At 44.2% G+C, this 17898-nt stretch overlaps 1 protein-coding gene across 1 annotated transcript in view; it reads left to right on the forward strand.

Annotated features, from left to right (window-relative positions):
* Positions 1-16806, forward strand: part of GRPR (gastrin releasing peptide receptor) — a 23938-nt gene extending 7132 nt beyond the window's left edge. Inside the window, exons 2-3 of the mRNA XM_063352003.1 lie at positions 11763-12114; positions 15722-16806. Of these exons, the coding sequence (XP_063208073.1) occupies positions 11763-12114; positions 15722-16114 (745 nt within the window). The 3' untranslated portion in view covers positions 16115-16806. The remainder of the gene's footprint in view (positions 1-11762; positions 12115-15721) is intronic.
* Positions 16807-17898: the final 1092 nt, after the last annotated feature.

The raw sequence follows: 17898 nt of genomic DNA on the forward strand, positions 1-17898 counted from the left end.
CTTTCAGAATATCTTGATTAGCCAGAGCAGATGGCCAAAACACAATAGATGCACTTCTATAACCAGGAACATTAGAGCTCCCATTTATATCAGTGGGGCCAGTGTGCAAATCCGAGGTTAGAGTCAGTGCTAATGTGCTGGAGACTGTCAATATTTAAGCAATCAAAAGGGAGAAAAGTTGGATTACCTATTGTTTACATTTCAGTAAAACCTAAAACCCCAATCAGTTGTCATGGTCTCACGGTACGAGGTGCTGTGCACACCGTTAATAAGGAGATCGACTGGCCGCGGAGAATTTGCCGGCCGTTGTGTCAGACTGAACGCGGTGGGCTGGGACATCAGCATCGCTGCAGGGAGACGAGCTCACGGGGGTCCCATCGGCTCACGTCTTACTGCTTGGTGTTCAGATGTGGACAACAGCCTGGCTGAGGAGAGTAAAAGGGAGCCGAGCTGAGAAAGGAGAAGCAGGCACAGCCTGCCCTGTGTATGCAGTGAAGAATCCAGTAGCTGCTTTGCTCACAGAGGCAGCCCTTGCAATAACCTGTTTTCCCCTTATTTTGAAAAGAGACTCCAGCGCTAGCCCTGCTGACATCCCTCGCCTTGTTTCTCACACCCACGTGCCCACTTCACTCTATACCATGTAAGACACCGTGGGCTATGACGTCCTGTCTGAGCTCCTGCCCGTAGTGGATTCTTTGATTGTCCCCCACGCTGCCTACTGCATACAACCTCAGGTGGAGCAGGGGATTTCAGCATCCAGAAGACCAACCTGTGCCCTGAGGATGGTGCCCGGGTGCTTCGTAGCGCTGAGGCACCAAAAGGCAGCACGCCAATTGCTGGGCTGTTGAGAAAGGCAGAAAGCTGGAGTTCCTTGCAGGAAACTCCCCTCCTGACACCAGGCTAATGATCAGTTTAACCAGAGTGCAGAAGACTGTGGAGCATCAAAGGGAGAAGAGTTGTCAGAGCTTGTCCTTGCCTGCCTTCCGGCTAAGGCCAGTCTCTGCAGCTCTGTAGAAAGGCAGGACAGAAAACAGTACCATGGTACCCTGAGAGGAAAATCCATTTCTTCACACCTGCAGACAGCCCTGAATCATGAGATTTAGTCATGGACGGTCAAATGACCTGGGAGAGTCAGAGATGCAGATGCTGGGCTAGCACTGACTGCACTAGCCATCCAGTTCAGCAGCATTTCATGCCCGCACCCATGCACAGAGGTTGCTGAATATTTCATGGGATTTGGATTAAAACAGATCTTTTCAGTGACACTAGGCAACTTTCTGAGCATTCAGACTAAAGGTACATGTATAACCCTGTCCCCGTCATGTTTCTGTGGCGTCCTGTTATCCTCACTGCTTAGAACTCATGTCATGTTTCAAATCAAAATTCACCTAACCTCTAACCACTGCATAATAATACAACTAATAGCATAACTGAAAGGCTGAGAGAGCTGGGGTTGTTCAGCATGGATAAGAGAAGGCTCTGGGGAGACCTTATTGTGGCCTTTCACTACTTAAAAGGGCTTATCAGAAAGACAGAGAAGGACTATTTACCACGGCCTGTAGTGACAGGACAAGGGGCATTGGTTTTAAATTGAAAGAGGGTAGGCTTAGATCAGACATAAGGAAGACATTTTTTATGATGAGGGCAGTGAGACACTAACAGGTTGCTCAGGGAAGTTACGGATGCCCCATCACTGGAAGTGTTCCAGGCTGGACGGGGCTTTCAGCAAGCTGGTGTAGTGACAGATGTCTCTGCCCACAGCAGGGGGCTTGGACTAGATGGTCTTTAAAGATCCCCTCCAACCCAAACCATTCCGCGACTCTATGATAAGAGCAGTCAAGCATAGCACTAGATTGTTCAGCCCCAGCATGGAGCTGAAAGTTTCACGTAGAGGTGATGGTCTCTTATGACATCTGTGTTTACTGAAGCACAGAAAGGACTTAAGCATCATATAACTGACTCAGTTTTATACTAGCTAGATAAGGTACTGGTTACACTACAACCATGACACAGTGAGAATTGCATGAGATATCTCATTTTGTCACGTGCAGAAGAGACGTTCGAATGTCTTCTCTTGGTCTCCTCTTTCCTTGAAAGATCCCCAGATTTTTGGTATAATCTGCTCACTTGGGTGCTAGAGATATTATTTTACACCTGGCTGAGTTAAAATGCCTTCTGTTAGACTATAGCCATTTATCCCAATGACTCTACAATATTTTTACAGTCTGGTCAGCCACTGTCATCTGCAAACTTTCCCAGCAAAGGTTTTATAGCCTGCTCAAGGCAGCTGATATATGCAATAAATAACACTGCAGCTAGAGCACGTTCCCAGGACCCCGGCTAGAAATGGTTCCACACACTGCTACCTTTTTACCAGCATGTTTGAGGAGCTGCTGGGGAGGCCCTGGGGCTCTGGGTCCCCATCTAATACGGCTCCACCTACCAAACCAGGATTGCTAATTTTAACCCTTGTTCCATGGGAGAGGGGCAGGGATTGCACGGCCGTGGATAGGGGAGGAAGGACCACACGTGCCCCGGCACGCATATGTGCATATCTACATGCACCATCACCCATGCCAACGTGTCCATGCAGGCTGTACCTCCCTTACTCCCCTGTACACCAGCAGGGCCCACACCCTTTTTACATCACCTATAATGTTGTGAGAAGATTAAAAAAAACCTAAATGTGCCGTGCATTAAAAAAGACAGACTTATATTATCACCTGTTAGTAGGATTAACCTCTCCATTATTCTTACTGCAGCTGGCCTTGGGCAACCCAAATCCTTGGAGTTTTCTCGGTCACACCTTCCAGCTTTCTGAACTTCACAACTTTGGAGCCAGTTCTCCACTTCCTGGGAGTTTCTCAACTTTTTCAAGACTTGTAAAAAAATTGACACCAGTTGTTCCCCAGCTGGTTCCTTTAATATTCCTAGGTGTAAATTATTCAGGCCTGCTGTGAAAGTGGTTTGTGTTGGCAGATGTTGGCTCGCATCTTCTTCAGTACAGCTGACACGTTTTCTGCTGCATCTATAGCACTGCACACATGGTATGGATACCTCCCCTGCATTTGGTCTTAAAGACAAATATCTAGCCATTGCTTTTCACCTTGTCTCTTTGTTCATACCTTCCCCATTTATGTCTGTGCGTGAATTACTGATTTTTTTGTTCCTGATGTATTTAAAAATGCATGTTTGTCTGTTACCCAGTGACCTTTGATATTTTGTTGGCTCCTCCAGCTTCCCTTATCAGTAACTGACATTTTTAAACTCTGATATTTGCTGTCATTTACTTTTGCTTTTTTTCCCATCTGTTGTATATTGATTTTTTTAATTACTTCTTTGAGGTTTTAGCATGAGTCCTCATTTTCTCTCATTCAGGGCAGCATTTTGCCCTGCACAGTTTTTTCAGGGCAAAGTCGGGGAGACAAAGGAGGAGGCCAGGAGTCAGAATAGTAAGCATTGCCCCCTATACACCTATATTCCCAGTCAGTTGATCTGACAACTGCTTTTAACTTTAGGAATCCTGCTTCTCTAAAGTTCCATATATATACATTTATTCTCTTTCCACAAAATTAAGATAAGCATACCACAGCTGCTATAGTTTAAGAAACTGCTAATTCTTAGGTCAATGATGAACTCTTCTTTCTCTGTCAGAACAAAGTACAATATTGATTTATTGCACATCGCAGGCAGGACTTTTTGGGTTGAGAAATTGCCATTTTTAGAAACTCCAATGAATTTCTATAACTGGCTCTGTGAGATATCCAGCAATTATGCCACGTGTTTAGGTTACCCAGTGGTGCTGGTTTTATGCACCAAAGATGGTGCTTTCAGAAGAAATAAGGCTGATTCTCTAGTGAGATGAGGGCTCCATGTCTGAGGCCTCAGCTTTAGTCGCCCTCGTAAGAGTTCAGTCCGCAGGCACTCCGAGCCCCTGGTCCCATGCCAGTGACAACCCTGGAGACTAGGGCTGTGACAGCAAAGCCTTGGATGGAAAGCATCACCAGGGCTCGGTCCTTCTCATGCCTGGCGACCCGGGTGCCAGCACCAGCCCTCCCAGCTCCACTCCGGATGCATACCACATTGCAACCCTGGCACCAAGAAGCTGCTCCACCAGCATGTGATCTGGTGCCACATGGCACGAGGAGGCACATCCCTCTGCCTGTACTGGGCACTGAGTGCGTAGAAATGTGTTCAGCGATGAGCTGGTGCTGAGGAGATGGGACATTAACTGTGGGGGGGAAATCACTGGTTTGGAAGTCAAAGGATGTTTTTAAATGAATGGGTCCTACCCATCCTTAAGACAGCAGGTCTCACACCCATTTGCAAGGACTGTGACAAAGTGTCAGGCTGGCCCCATTGAAATCTTTGACTTGGGATCAGGGTTTCATTCAGAGACTTGGCTGAAGATCACCTACAGGGAATAAACACCCTGGGTGCAAAGGGTGTCTTTCTAATAAGGAAAGCACCATCCATGGGATTCCAGCTACTTCCTGCAGTAACCTCTACATCCTTTGTTTTCCACATGTATAGTTAATTTCTGAAATATTTTATGCTCTGGATGGTCATGGTTGGGAATAGCACATTCACTGTCAAATGGTTACTATTTAAACTCTCCTTCCCCAATGTGTAGTGCAGCTCAATGGTTTCTAAAACACTGTCTCAATTTTGACATTAGTCATTCCTGGACTGAAATTCCCATTTGTCCGGATTCCAGGATGGTGTAGCAGTATGCAGGTATACAGACGGAAATTTGAACACACACTTCAAAAAGTGAGAACTATGCCACTTCCATCAATGCCTCCTTTTTCTTTTCATTTAAATGTTAATTAATAAAAAGAGAGAGAAAGTAGGCAGTACCTGCCAATGTATGTAAGACTAGCCCATCAGAGATGTCTTTGTGCCCAGATGCAATTTGCTAAAGTGAAGATTTTAATAACAGATGTTCACCCAAGAATCATGCATAATAACGATAATCTTAACTAAGTATGCGGAAAGCAGATAGACCCAGAATAGATTGTCGCAGTGTGTTGATGGGTTAGACAGTCTAGCAATTTTGTGGATTTATTGAATTATTTGTCTACAGAGCTATGAATATTCATAACATCCATGGTAGAAACAATAAAGAAAGTTTGGGGCATTGCATTTCTCATAAATTTCTTCAGATATTTTGTAAGACTTTTTCTTTGCTTTCCAAGCAGAGTTTCACACTCATCAAGGCTCCACGTGCTTCATTTATGCGGTTTTTGCATAGCGTCAACTTTTTCTCTGTTGCTTGAGGCTTTTTTCTGCATGGTAATTGAGCCCGTCCTTCATATTGTGTGGGCAAAACAATAATGTGATACTAGTAGAACATAATTACAAAATTTTAATAAGAAGATTTTCGTTCAGTCTGTTCATGGGCCAGGACAAGATCAACGTGTGTGCATTAAGCTTACAAATGAGAAGAGATGACTGGGGATCAGAGGAACTCTGAATTGTGCATCTTTTCTCCCTCTTTCGGTTACAGGTGGGAACAGAAGAAATATGGGGACGTGCTGACTGAGAGGCAGTTCTTTCATCATTACAATAGGAAGTCGTGGCAATTTCAGGAGCTCATTTTCTAGAGCTGGGAAGAACTCAGCCTTTTCACTTCGTAGCAATTTACATGACTATTTTTGTAAGACATTCCAACTAATCCTTGCTTTTTAATTTAAGTTTTAGATGTTGAGCCCAACACCTCAAAATAGAGCTTTTGAATAGATTCAAAAGTTTGTAAGTGGATTTCTCACTTCAGAGAAAAAACAGAAAGCAGCAATATGGCAAATCTTTCCGCCAGCTTGACACAGTCTAAACAGTGGGGTTGGTAATGAAGCAAGGGCGGCCAAGCCTTCTGAAATTTTGTTTGAACAGGTTTTAGCGCACTTGGTTTTTTAAACCATTATACAAATTCAGGAGTGGAGCCCAGGATCTTTTTATGTAAACAGTGTAAGACATAGTGATGGATGATACTACTTGGAGGAAACTTTACTTGAAACTGAAGTACTCCAGTAAATTCATTTTGGAGACGCACTGTCTCATTTCCCTGCAGGAAGGATGGGAAGATTTTTTTTTCTCTTCTTATATGTCTTGCAAGTTTGAGGTTCAGCTGTAGGAAGATAGGTGTGCTTGGGAGGACTGTGATAAAAAAGGGCAGCACTCTGTGGCAGAGCCTCTTTCAGCCATTTTCTCTTGCTGCACTCCTACTGCTGAAAAAAGTAAGGAAGAAAGAGTTATGAAAGCAACTTAGTGCCTCTTATTAAATCAGATTCAATAGATGGGAGGGATGTAGTGGCCAGCACATAGCTGCTATACGATCCTTGCTGTCATATTCAATCACCAGGACATCCATTCATCTGTGTGACCAGCCGCCTTCACTGCCGTGAGGGAGGGGTGTTTCTTTCTCATTGCCACCGGCAGCAGCTGCAGTTATTACAGAGGACACAAATTATTTTGGTTGAAATTAATATCTACTGACCCACCACTTGTAAAGATGCTGCAGAAGGTGGTATCTTCAGGCTTTAAAAAGCCTGTCTCTTTTTACACAACACGTACCTACCAGATATACAATGAGGGCTGTTGTATGGGCCGTCTTTATTAGCTTTAATTGCCGACGTAAGGGAAGGGGGAAAGGCATTAATACAACGCAAACATAAAATATGAAAACAAGCTGAGGCTGCCTACAGCACCAGCTTCCCCACACAACATAAAGTTACTTCCCTAAAAAAACTAAAACCAGACAGTGAGACATGTGGACCTAAATTAATTTAAAATGCAAGGGAAGCATCTGATTTTTTCCCCCATGCTTTAGTTGTTTTAATTTAACTTTTGTAGCTGTTGTAGCAGGCACAAGTAAGTGGATGAAGGTGACAGTAAAAAAGCATGAGAGATGCACTGGAGCTGCTGCCTTAGGGATAAAGTGCTTTCCTCCCCAATGTGAGAGCAAAATTACAACCCTTCATATCTCTACGCTTAGGAACTTATAGGCAATATGGCTTTGAGGGCAATGTCTGTTTATACTTCAGCTGGTGCGCATTTTCTTGGCTCAGCTGAGGAGCATAAAGATGGCTAAAATATTTTGCACCAGCAGAGAAACTGCATCTAGGAAACTTTGACATCCATTTGGGGCCTTATTTTGATCTGTGCCTTTGGAGACTATATCTGTAAATGTCCTTTTCGTGCTAAAGCTACTTCTGTGTTTATATTTGAAGTTGCGGCTTTGGGGCTAAGTGTACGGTATTAACCAATGTTTGCATAGTCAAAGTTTTAGAGTACATTAGGTGGTGTTATCATTAGTTACATTATTATTAACACAAGGATAATGACACAGTTTTCCAGTTTCCCTGGCTTATTAACCTCAGTGGGAAAAGTATTTACAACAGAAAAACCTTGTGTGTGTCTCATTTTAGCGCTTTATGGTCATTTCAGTAGTTTCAGCTGTGAGAAACAATTATTCAATGAGCACAGTAGAGATCCCAAGAGACGTATAAGACATTTTCCAGGATTCAATGGAGAGGCACACACTCCATGGGTTCCTACCAATCCCAAATGAATTTTGGGGATTAGTTTAAGAAGCGATCCTGCGTTATATGTTGAATTCTGGCATTCTGGCTTGAAGCAACCCTCTCACCAGGCTCCTCTTGGGGGCCTGGAGACTGACCTGGAGAAGAGGGAAGGCACCGGAGTCGCCATGGGTGGTGGAGGAGAGGGTTGCCCTACAGGGTGAATCCTCATGGTGCCTCATGAACTGTGATTATATTCATTGCACTTAAGATAGCCCTATGTGTAATTTCTTTGTGTGGGCTTCTTTGAATGAGACTGTGAGACACAGAGATCACCGGCATCCATCCTGGCCAGAAGGTCATCAGTAGCTGCTGCGCACGAGGCAGGCTGCTACTTCACAAGCGCAGTGGGAACAAAGAGGTTCAAAGACTGAGCAGTAGTAAAGGTCAGCATCTCTTTCATATTTCCTATCAGATCAGCAACCCAGTCATTTTCATCTGCACCATTTGACAACTGCCGAGAGATTGGAATTGACACAAGTTCTTGACTGTATCATTTTTCATTCAACTGAACCTTCAGAAGGCATATTTTTCTTTTTAAGTTTTGGCCTTTGTTGTAGGGCATGAATCATACCTCCGGTTTTTAATCTTTTTCAAAAATTTCTTTAGAAGCAGGTTGGGAAAGGTGTTCAGCTGAAAAAAAAGAGGCATCAAACAATAATTAGAGAGACTGACTGTGAGAGCAAGCAGAGGTGATAAATCCAGGGCCACGTCTGGATCTACCCCAGGGAAACTGAGCATGCAATGTGACACATACTCTCAGAGACCGTGTCACTGCATGGGTTGAAAATAATGCTGTTGTAGGACCTTTGCACGAGGGCTCACTCAGCTGGCCACCTCGGTCCATGGCTCCACTGAGGTATATGGGATTATTCATCAACTTCACCTTCAAAGTGGATTCGATTATTCAGACGCTGGATGTTAAACATCGCAAAAAGTTGTGTGCCTCAGGCTAACTCATTGAAAAAGAAGTTGCAGAGGTCAAAGCTGTGGAAAGCTTGAAATAATATTTGACGCACAAGCTGGAAATACAGATGCTGAAAAACGGGACCAGCTGCTGCTCAAATCCAGTCTACCTTGCTGAAGTTCTTAAGAAATGTCAAATAAATTATAAAAACCAAGGTTGACCCTATCAGGAAAGTGGTGTGGAAAAGCAAAGGAGTGAAGGAGTTTCTGAGCCCCACTCAGAAACCAATTAGGAGGTGCAATTTTTTTCACTTCCTAAGCACTGACCACAGGCACATCTTCCAGTGGCCTCCCAGCCCTTGCCCAGGGGGTCCGATGGCTTGTGCTTGCCCCCGTCCCCATGCCCTTACACAGAGCAGCCCCTGCAGCCGCTGTCCTGAACCCAGGCTGGTGTGGGGGAGTAGAGCTGCCGAGATGCAAGCTGGGGGAGAGACACATTGGCGCATCGGCAAGGTGTCTGGAAACGGAGACTCCCACCAGATCAATGCTGATCAATTAAGCGTTAATACTCAGAGGGTAACATAGATGACTGCAGATTTCTGAATGAGTTAGCCCACCATCAAAGAAGTCATGCAGATAGCAATTTGATTCAATTGTCAGGCTCGTAAGAAAATATCTGTGTTCCCATATCTGAGAACTTACATTTTCAAAACCTATTTTCTCGCTTTGTTTTTTTCTGTCTTACCTTTTTGTTCTTTCAGTCTCATGAATTGGCTCTACACTGAGCCCCTTGCAAGCAAGCCATGTCTCAGATCTTCTTTTATACCTGCTGTAGCAGGCTTTAAGAAATAAAGTAAATGCCTAATAATCAGTGCTAGCACTCCAAGACATTTCTAATTATGTTCTTTCAAAATTATATTGTTTGGAAATGCCATCTATAATTAAAATGTGATAATAACTTAAAATTTATTCATTTTCTGACTCTTCCTACTCTCTTAATGTTAAAAAAATTAAAACAGAATATCTCTTTCTCTGTGTTCTTCAAGTCATTCATGTTACTGGAAATTAATACTGGAAAATATTCTCTTAGCTGGCTATATTATGTAAGAAAATCCCTGAAAAAATTATACTAACATGCCATGTTGATAAGCATACAATAAGCACCTGCTGAAATATCTTGGAATTAACTAAATTTATGAATAACTATGTAATTAATTTCCTTTTGCATTTATGTTCCTTAGGGTTTACTGAAAGTGTTCAGTTAGCTAGTGTTCCTGTCAGTAATCTATAACTGGTGAATCAGACTATAAACTGAGCTATTTCAGCTACATTGTTTTAGTAATCTGCCTAGCTATTCCATTTTATTACTGCAATAGTCGTAACGTTATATTTGTTTAAGTGCTGTGATTTTCTTCACCTGAGAAGATGATCTTGCACTGGAAGATTGTGCTTTGTAGTATGACACCACTTAATCCCCAGCTTCAGAATGAAAGTTAAAGAGGTGCTAAGCAAGCCTGAAAAATACTGTGTCTGGCTGCTGCAGCTGTATAGCTGGAATAAAGGGGAGGTGGAGAGCTTGGAGAATAAGTGGTTAAGCAGAAGGCTGTTGAGCAAGGTGTTTGGAGTCCATTAAAGAAAAAAATTATCTACATGAGACACCTGTGGGATTGCATGAGGAAACATCTGCAAATGGTGAGACGTCCAGACACAGTCTTTATAAATATAAATATAAATTAATGTAAATGTAAGTATGTATGTACTACATGTATATACATGTATGTGTATAAAATATATGCATATAAATATATGTGTATGTGTATAAAATATGCACATACAGATGTATAGACATATATACATATGTAGAGAGAAAGGATAGGCATGCTGAACAAGGTATTGCTTATAACTAGAAGTTGAATGTGTGCTTGTCCTGCAAATAAGACAATTACGCAGTTAAAACAGTGCAGGACTGAAAGACTCCTCTCTGAAATGCTGAGCTTTAGCTTCTTGCAGGCTATAGTATGTGGGGAATCGATCGTGTACATGAAGTGTCCCTGGCCTGGGCTGCTGGGCGGATGGATCCTGCTGGCTGCTGCCTGGTCTCGGACAAGGAGTTATGCTTGCTCCCGCCTTGGTGTCCAATTAGGCTGTCTGGAAGAGCTAGGATCCTTGTAGGAGCTTAGAAATGGACTCTGGAGCAGCCACATGGGGATGTACCCTGCCATGCCAAAAGAGGGCTGGGACAGCCTAGGGCCCAGGCACCCATCAGTCCCCAGGGAGCTGACAGTGACCAAGGGACCACATGGGCTGTGGGCAGTGTGAGGTAGATCTTGGAAAAAACATCCAACAGATTGTAATTGTTATGATAATGACCCTAAATAATGATTTATGAAACCTGTAGATATTCCTTCCTAATGGTCTTTTTTTCTTCTACTGTGTTCCTTAAATGCATATGTGAAACACAATTTACTTGGAGTGTATACTCCTTCCAGAGCGGGGCTCCAGCAGATATGAAGCTCTTCTGTTTTCCAGTCCTCTCATTACACACATCAGGTTCAAATAAGTTTGCTTCTTTCATTTTCTTGGATTCTAAAGTACCATTTTCTGAAAGGATGAAATCATGAAAGACAAAATCGCAAATCAAAAAAAGTCTTCCACATATCTAGCATAGCGAGCAATAATATTTTTTTTCTTTAAGAAAGTCAGATAGCAGCTCTGGCTACTTAGCCTGGGTGCATTGAGTTATCGACAACAGTTTATTGCTATTTACACAACCCAACCGAAATTAAAGTGAGCAACATGCTCTGTTTAACTTGAGAAAACTTAAGATTTGGCTTGCAGGAGGCCAGGGTACTCACAGCTCAAAATTAAACGTGTGGCAAAACCTCCATCCGATTTCTTTCAACACTGTTCTGTGAAGAGGTGTAAACTGCTGTATGCTTTTGAAAATAAGCTTATGATTGCATTTCCTATCTTAATGCTATTTGGACACATATATATTAATGTCAGGCAGCACTGTGCTTTGTTGTGTCGATTACAAATTAAATGAACTCAGAATCAATAGAGATGAAACTGAATGGATCCATGACAGGTGGCTCTGGTTTAAAATGAGAAATCTATTGAAAATATCGAAATTTAAAACACCAGAAAAAAAAATCACAGTCTTGAGTAAAGAAGGATTTTGTTTGGGATTTTTTTTCCTCAATGAAAGGGACAAGCAAGAATACAATGCCTGAGTGCTGAGGTCAATAACTTCTTTCTTTCTTTCCTATTTTTTAGGTACAAAGCTATAGTAAGGCCGATGGAGATCCAAGCATCACATGCACTGATGAAGATTTGTGTGAGAGCTGCTATAATCTGGATTGTATCCATGTTGCTTGCCATCCCTGAAGCAGTGTTTTCAGATCTGCACCCTTTCCATGACAAAGGGACTAATAAAACCTTCATCAGCTGTGCTCCTTACCCACATTCTGATGGGCTGCATCCCAAAATTCACTCAATGGCATCATTTCTGATCTTTTATATCATTCCTCTATCTGTCATTTCAGTATATTATTATTTCATTGCTAAGAATTTGATCCGGAGCGCTTATAACATCCCCGTGGAAGGAAACGTGCATGTGAGGAAACAGGTAGAGACTTGACTTTCTTCAAAAATCCACATTCCCCATGAATCTGGGAGTAAAGTGTGTGCATACAGGGAAATTTACACTGGGACAGACTGTGCTGCTTTTAATAGATTAGGTGGGCTAAAAGAATTAAAATGGTTGACACAAGCCATGGCACAGTGCTGAGCAGTTAAAACATCTTCTCCTGTTTCTAAGTTCAGAGACTTTGGCAGGGTGGTTACCATGGCAAACACAGCAGGAGACCCATGCCAAAGCCTGTGAAGGTATTGACTAGGATGCAGGGAAAGAGGCAGAGCTGGGGACGGTGTTTGGAAATTGAAGCTGAGGGGTGATGCAGCAGAAAATCAAAACTTCTCAAAGTTGCTTTGTCAGAGAGAGGACCTTGGACAAAGCCTTGCTCCACGAAGCAGTCCCTCTTCACGCAGAGGGAAAAGCTGGCTCTGTAATTCAGTCCTCCGCACTGAAAAGCAAATGGGACACAGCAATGCGGGAGTGGAGGTGGAGGGAACCCCTTCTGCAAGGACCCCTCAGGGCCAGGAGCACCGATTGATCAGGGAGATGCACAGCTGCTCCGTGAGAGTGGCGATGCCTCCTGTGCTCACCATGGCTCCAGTTCTCATCTGCTGGTGCTGTGCCATGTTGATAAACCAGTACAGGTTAGAGAGGGGCTGTGGGAGTGAAGAGCAGAGGATGATGGTGGTGGGCACAGGGCCCCCAAGAAGGAGGACAGAGCAGGATGGTGTGCGGTCCTCATAGGTGCACTGAAGTTATGTGTCTTGCGGATAGTGTGATCTTTGCAGTGTGAAGCCCCAAGAGAAAAGGAGAGTCGTGGCTTCTTCCCTTAAGCCCTTTGGTCATTATAATTGCCCATCTAAAAATGCCTCTTTTTCTAGGGTCTCTAGAAGGGAACAGTGTTGGACAGAACAACCTGTCCACCTGTTATTGTAAGCCAGAACAGTCAGTCTTCTGGTCCAATAGCTGGTAACCTCAGGTTTCACCTTAAGACAGTTTTTGATTTATACAAGCAGGCTATTTGCTCTGAATAATTAAGTCTTTTAAGCTTCCCTTCATACCCTGAAAGCAGGGTTACTTCTGTTACTGTCACTCATGAGTGGGTTTTTTTTATAAAACTCCACAAATTGTCCCACCACAGAGCTCACGGTTGGGCTGGCTTGGCTAGGACCCGTGTATTTCAAGTGAGTTCCGTGCTCTAGTTTAAAATGTGTGGCTGAAAATGTGCAAGTCCTGAATCAAGTTAGAGGATTTAGCTAGGATTTTGGCACCCTAACTCCAGGCTTTCTACTGAAGATTCTTTCCTCTTGACTGCTCCTGTTGTAAGCAACTGGAGAGAAAAAGAGTCATCTCCAGGGGGAAATCCAAATCTTGCACGAGCAACTGGGGATTTCAGATCAGTCCTTAAATCTGAATGCATCTGAGCCTTAGGTTGTCCAAATAAGAAAGCAACAGCAGGGTAACTGTTTCTAAACAACGTATTTACCTTGACATATTTACCCTGTTTACCTTACCCCTTCCTGTCAATTGAGGTGTGCTTCAACCTAAGCTAAACTGACACAAGCCGTTCTTCAGCTGAACAAATGTCCATATAATAGCACCCAGCTGACATCTCTACCTTGGGCTGACCTAACACAATCATCTCACGTAGCCTTCAGGTGCTAAGGTGAAACGGTAGCACCGGAAAGCTGTGTTTTCTGCCCGTTAAATGATGTGCAATCCCTGAAATCCTTATCCTTTTCCCCTTCTGAATGTGCGTAAATCTTCCTCCCCTGCAGGCCATTTTTCTGCTGATTCAATGACTGTTTTGATAAGTGACAATAAAGTGAGTAGTAAAAGCAGCCCTTTCCCCCTTTTGTTTTGGGGAGAGGGCTCTAAAGAAAGCAAAAGGCCAGGCTGCATCCTAGCACCATCAGTCCATCATTCCCGTCCTGCAGTGCATTCAGGAGCTATAGGTCTCCATCTGAGATAACTGGTATCGATTTCTTTATTGCGTTGCTTCCTTTCTTTATAGTGCAGATGTGGCCTCAATAGCCCTATATCAAATTAAGGATACATTTTAAAAGAACATATGGTTTAGCCAAGGAGAGCCCTTTCTCAAAGGATTTAATTTTCAGCCCGCTTTCTGGAGACATTATCATCTGGTACATGTCAATTCTTCAGAAGCTCAATGGCTGATTTTCAGTCGGTGCCATTAAAGGGGCACAAAATAAAGTCAAAATGGGCTTGTCAGGTCTCTCTTGCCTACTCCCTGCTTGCAGCTGCCCTGAGGAAAGATCAGCCTGTGTGAGCTGCTGAGTTTCTGATGTACCTGTGCAGCTCGGAAGGGGAGTGAGGATGGGGAAGTGTCCCAGGAGCCTGGCAAGGCACCGCGGCCACACCAGGGCAGGAACAAGGGCAGTGGGGCTGGGGCTGGGGGCAGTTTCAGGCCATTCGGGTCCTACTCACATACGGAGTATGTGGGAGCGAGGGAGCGAGCTGCAACAAAGTCCCTAGGAGTGCCCGGGAAAAGGCATAGGGCTTACCAGAGAAGAGGACATTATGAAGCCCTGAAATGTCAGTGGCGTTGCACTTTCCGTGCCTGCAAACTTCTGGCTGTGCAACCTCTCCCAGGTAGCAGTGTAGTTCAGCAGGTCTTTCTGGGCAACTCTGTCCTCTCTTTTTGGGTGACTTCCATCACGGCTCTTGTCTTCATTAGGGAGAAAGATGTGGTTTTCAGTGGCATTGTTATCTTAGCGTGCAGCGTTGGTGGACAAAAGACAAGGTACGGTTTACCTCAGCTCCCCTTGGTTGAGCAATACCTTTGGGTTGACTCCAAGCCTGTACACGTAAGTAAAACAAAAGTGTGGCTTGTCTGCATGAAGGTTATTCTGCGTGCTAGCTGACATTGTAAAAGCACCTTTCCCTGATAAAGCTCAAATTATGCTAAGAGAGGTGGTCATCCTTCTGTTCACCACCTACGTCTGCCTTCTCCTTGTGGCCCAACCTCTTTCAGCTGAAGGGTCCACCTCGTCGCTGCCTCGGTGTTTCTCCAAGTAGAGAACCTCTCTCAGTTTCTCCAGCTACTTTGGCCTCTAAGTGCTGCACCTGGCCTCTGAGGGCCCTGAGCTGTTGGCAGCACTTTTGTGTACATATACCACATGGCCCCAAGGCAGAAAGTCCTGCCTCTGGGCTCTGTGAAGTATCCCAGACCCCTGCCCTGTAATTAATAATAATAATAGTCATAATAATCATTTCAGATATATAAATTACATAAGAACACATATATTATATGGGGATAACTAATGCAGGTGTCCGCACTTCTGTTGCCTGAGCTGGGATATTACCAAGTGACAAGCCATCGGAGTTTTATCCCTAAATGGGAAAGGAAAGACTACTTCCTTATGTAATAAATTTTCAGAATTCTTTGTTCTTAGGGGAAGGAGATTGAGGAGAGACAAGGAGGGTTCTTGACTCTGTGTTCACCCGTGGTCCAGGTTGCCCTGCTCTGGCCATGCTGCCTACCATGCGCTAGCCCCAAAACTGCAGCACCGGGAAAAATAGCTAGTGGTGTGAGCTAGGAATAGCTACTAATCTGCATTTCTCTTTCTCTTCCCAGATTGAATCCCGCAAGCGCCTGGCCAGGACAGTACTGGTCTTTGTGTGCCTCTTTGCCTTCTGCTGGCTTCCCACTCACATCATCTATTTATACCGGTCCTACCACTACTCAGAGGTGGACACCTCAGTGCTGCATTTCATTGCCAGCATCTGCGCTCGGATCCTGGCATTCACTAACTCTTGTGTCAACCCGTTTGCTCTCTACTTGCTCAGCAAGAGCTTTCGGAAACAGTTCAACAACCAGCTGTTCTGCTGCAGAGCTCGCCTCCTCATCCGGTCACAGAGCATGGCCAGGAGCACCACACGAATGACCTCCCTCAAGAGCACCAACCATTCCCTGGCCACCTTCAGCCTTATTAACGGCAACCACGTCTGCCATGAAGGCTATGTCTAAAGGGCACAGTCACTATGTCTAAAGGACCAGCACATCACGTATCTAGCGTGGCTGCTTGCTTTTGCTGTGTGGGGATGGTGAGTAGCACACACAGTCTGATGCACTCAGAGAACTCAGAGGAGCTTGAAGCATCCAGCATTTCATCCTGGGCTGAGGTTGAAGCATCCAACATTTCATCCTGGACTGAGACATCACTGGAGCCGCAGATCATTGAGCACCGGCCCACAGGAGCTCCCTGGGAAGCGCTGCGTTGCTTCAAGACCTGCTGCTTTTAATGAGAGCAAAGTGAGCATCTTAAGATCAAATCTTGTTTGGCTCTGCAGGTTCTTCATCACTTTCTGCTCAATCCCGAACTCAGACAGACTTACAGCAGTGACACAGACCATACCAGGTGCACAAAATTTGTCAGTTGTGTCCAGCAGTTCATGGTATAATATATTTTGACACCAAAATAAATCCATTTAAATAAGGTAAATAATTTTACAAAGGACTACAGTGTAGGTCATTTACAGACTTTTCAAGTATTTATTAATGTTCTGAGTACAGTATTAATTCATGGTATAAAAGATAACAAGAGTTTACTGGGGCATGTCGGTGGCCCCATCTGAAATGCGCAGTATCTTGCACCACATCAATGTGAAAGCAGTAACGTGAATAAATGTGAGTTGGAATATGTTTACAGTTTTAAATGTGTGAGCTTTTGCCATGTTGTGGAGGAGACAGTAGGGCATTTTCCAAGCATTACTGTTTTGCTCTTCCTGTCTTCAGGGTGTGAGATAGCGAATGTTTCATCACCTAAGGAGTACCACAAAATTTTAGTTGGGTTTGGCTAAGGGCAGGCAACAACAGAAAATGAAGCACAGCTATTTTTCATGCAGTAGTGCTTTGTAAGACACCTGAGTTTTTCAGTAAAAGCTACCAGCAATGCAAGGTCTGATCTTCAACCCACAGTTTTTTTCCTTCTGTCTTCGCAGAAACCTGTGGAGACAGAGTGTCAAAACTGGCTAACAGATTGGAGAACCAGGTCTTCCATAATGTTCAATCCAGAGCAGTTCTTGTGTCAGGTATCAGGTATTCTGGAAACAGGAGCACAGTGTTCAGCAGATAACAAACTCTTGAATTGCGTGGGGTATAGGACAGGCAATGAAGCCACTCACCCGATAAAGAATGCTGCTGCAAAATGATGCCATAAACAAATCACTGTAACAGAATATTGAGTTTTTAATGGCCCTCATCCTCTTTGATGATGATCCTTTTCCTTACCACGATGAAACAAAAATGAAAGCTGGTTAAATTTTGTGTTGGGCTTGCTCTATGAATGTAGAAAAAGTCATGTGTGCAGTGTAAAAACACTCTGCCCTGCATCTGCGGCTGCCCAGGGATGCTGGTGGGAGCTGCTGTCTCCAGGGCCTGCAAAAGGGCTGCGATGCCAAAGGCAGAGCTCTGGAAACTCTTAACTGGTTTTGCCTTTGAGAGCGGTGCCCTCTGGGTGAGGTTCAACACGCAGGTACATGAGCTCAGGATGTGGCCACACCACCGTGCTGATGTGCTGCTAAGGGCGGTCCTGCCCTGTCCCCCCGCCATCCCTGGGCACCACCACCTGTGTCACCTCCTCCTGCAGGCGTGAGTGCCCCCACTCCCCAATCAGCCTGGAAATTAATGTGATGGGGTTATTTTACAGCTGAGTCAATTCCCTTGCTTAGCTGACTGTGCAGCTATGGCGTTAATTTTAATTTACTGGGCTGTCTGAGGTCCTCATTTACTAAAATTTTCATCAGGGTGGT

This window comes from Chroicocephalus ridibundus, chromosome 1 (genome assembly GCF_963924245.1).
Source record: "Chroicocephalus ridibundus chromosome 1, bChrRid1.1, whole genome shotgun sequence".
NCBI lineage: Eukaryota > Metazoa > Chordata > Aves > Charadriiformes > Laridae > Chroicocephalus > Chroicocephalus ridibundus.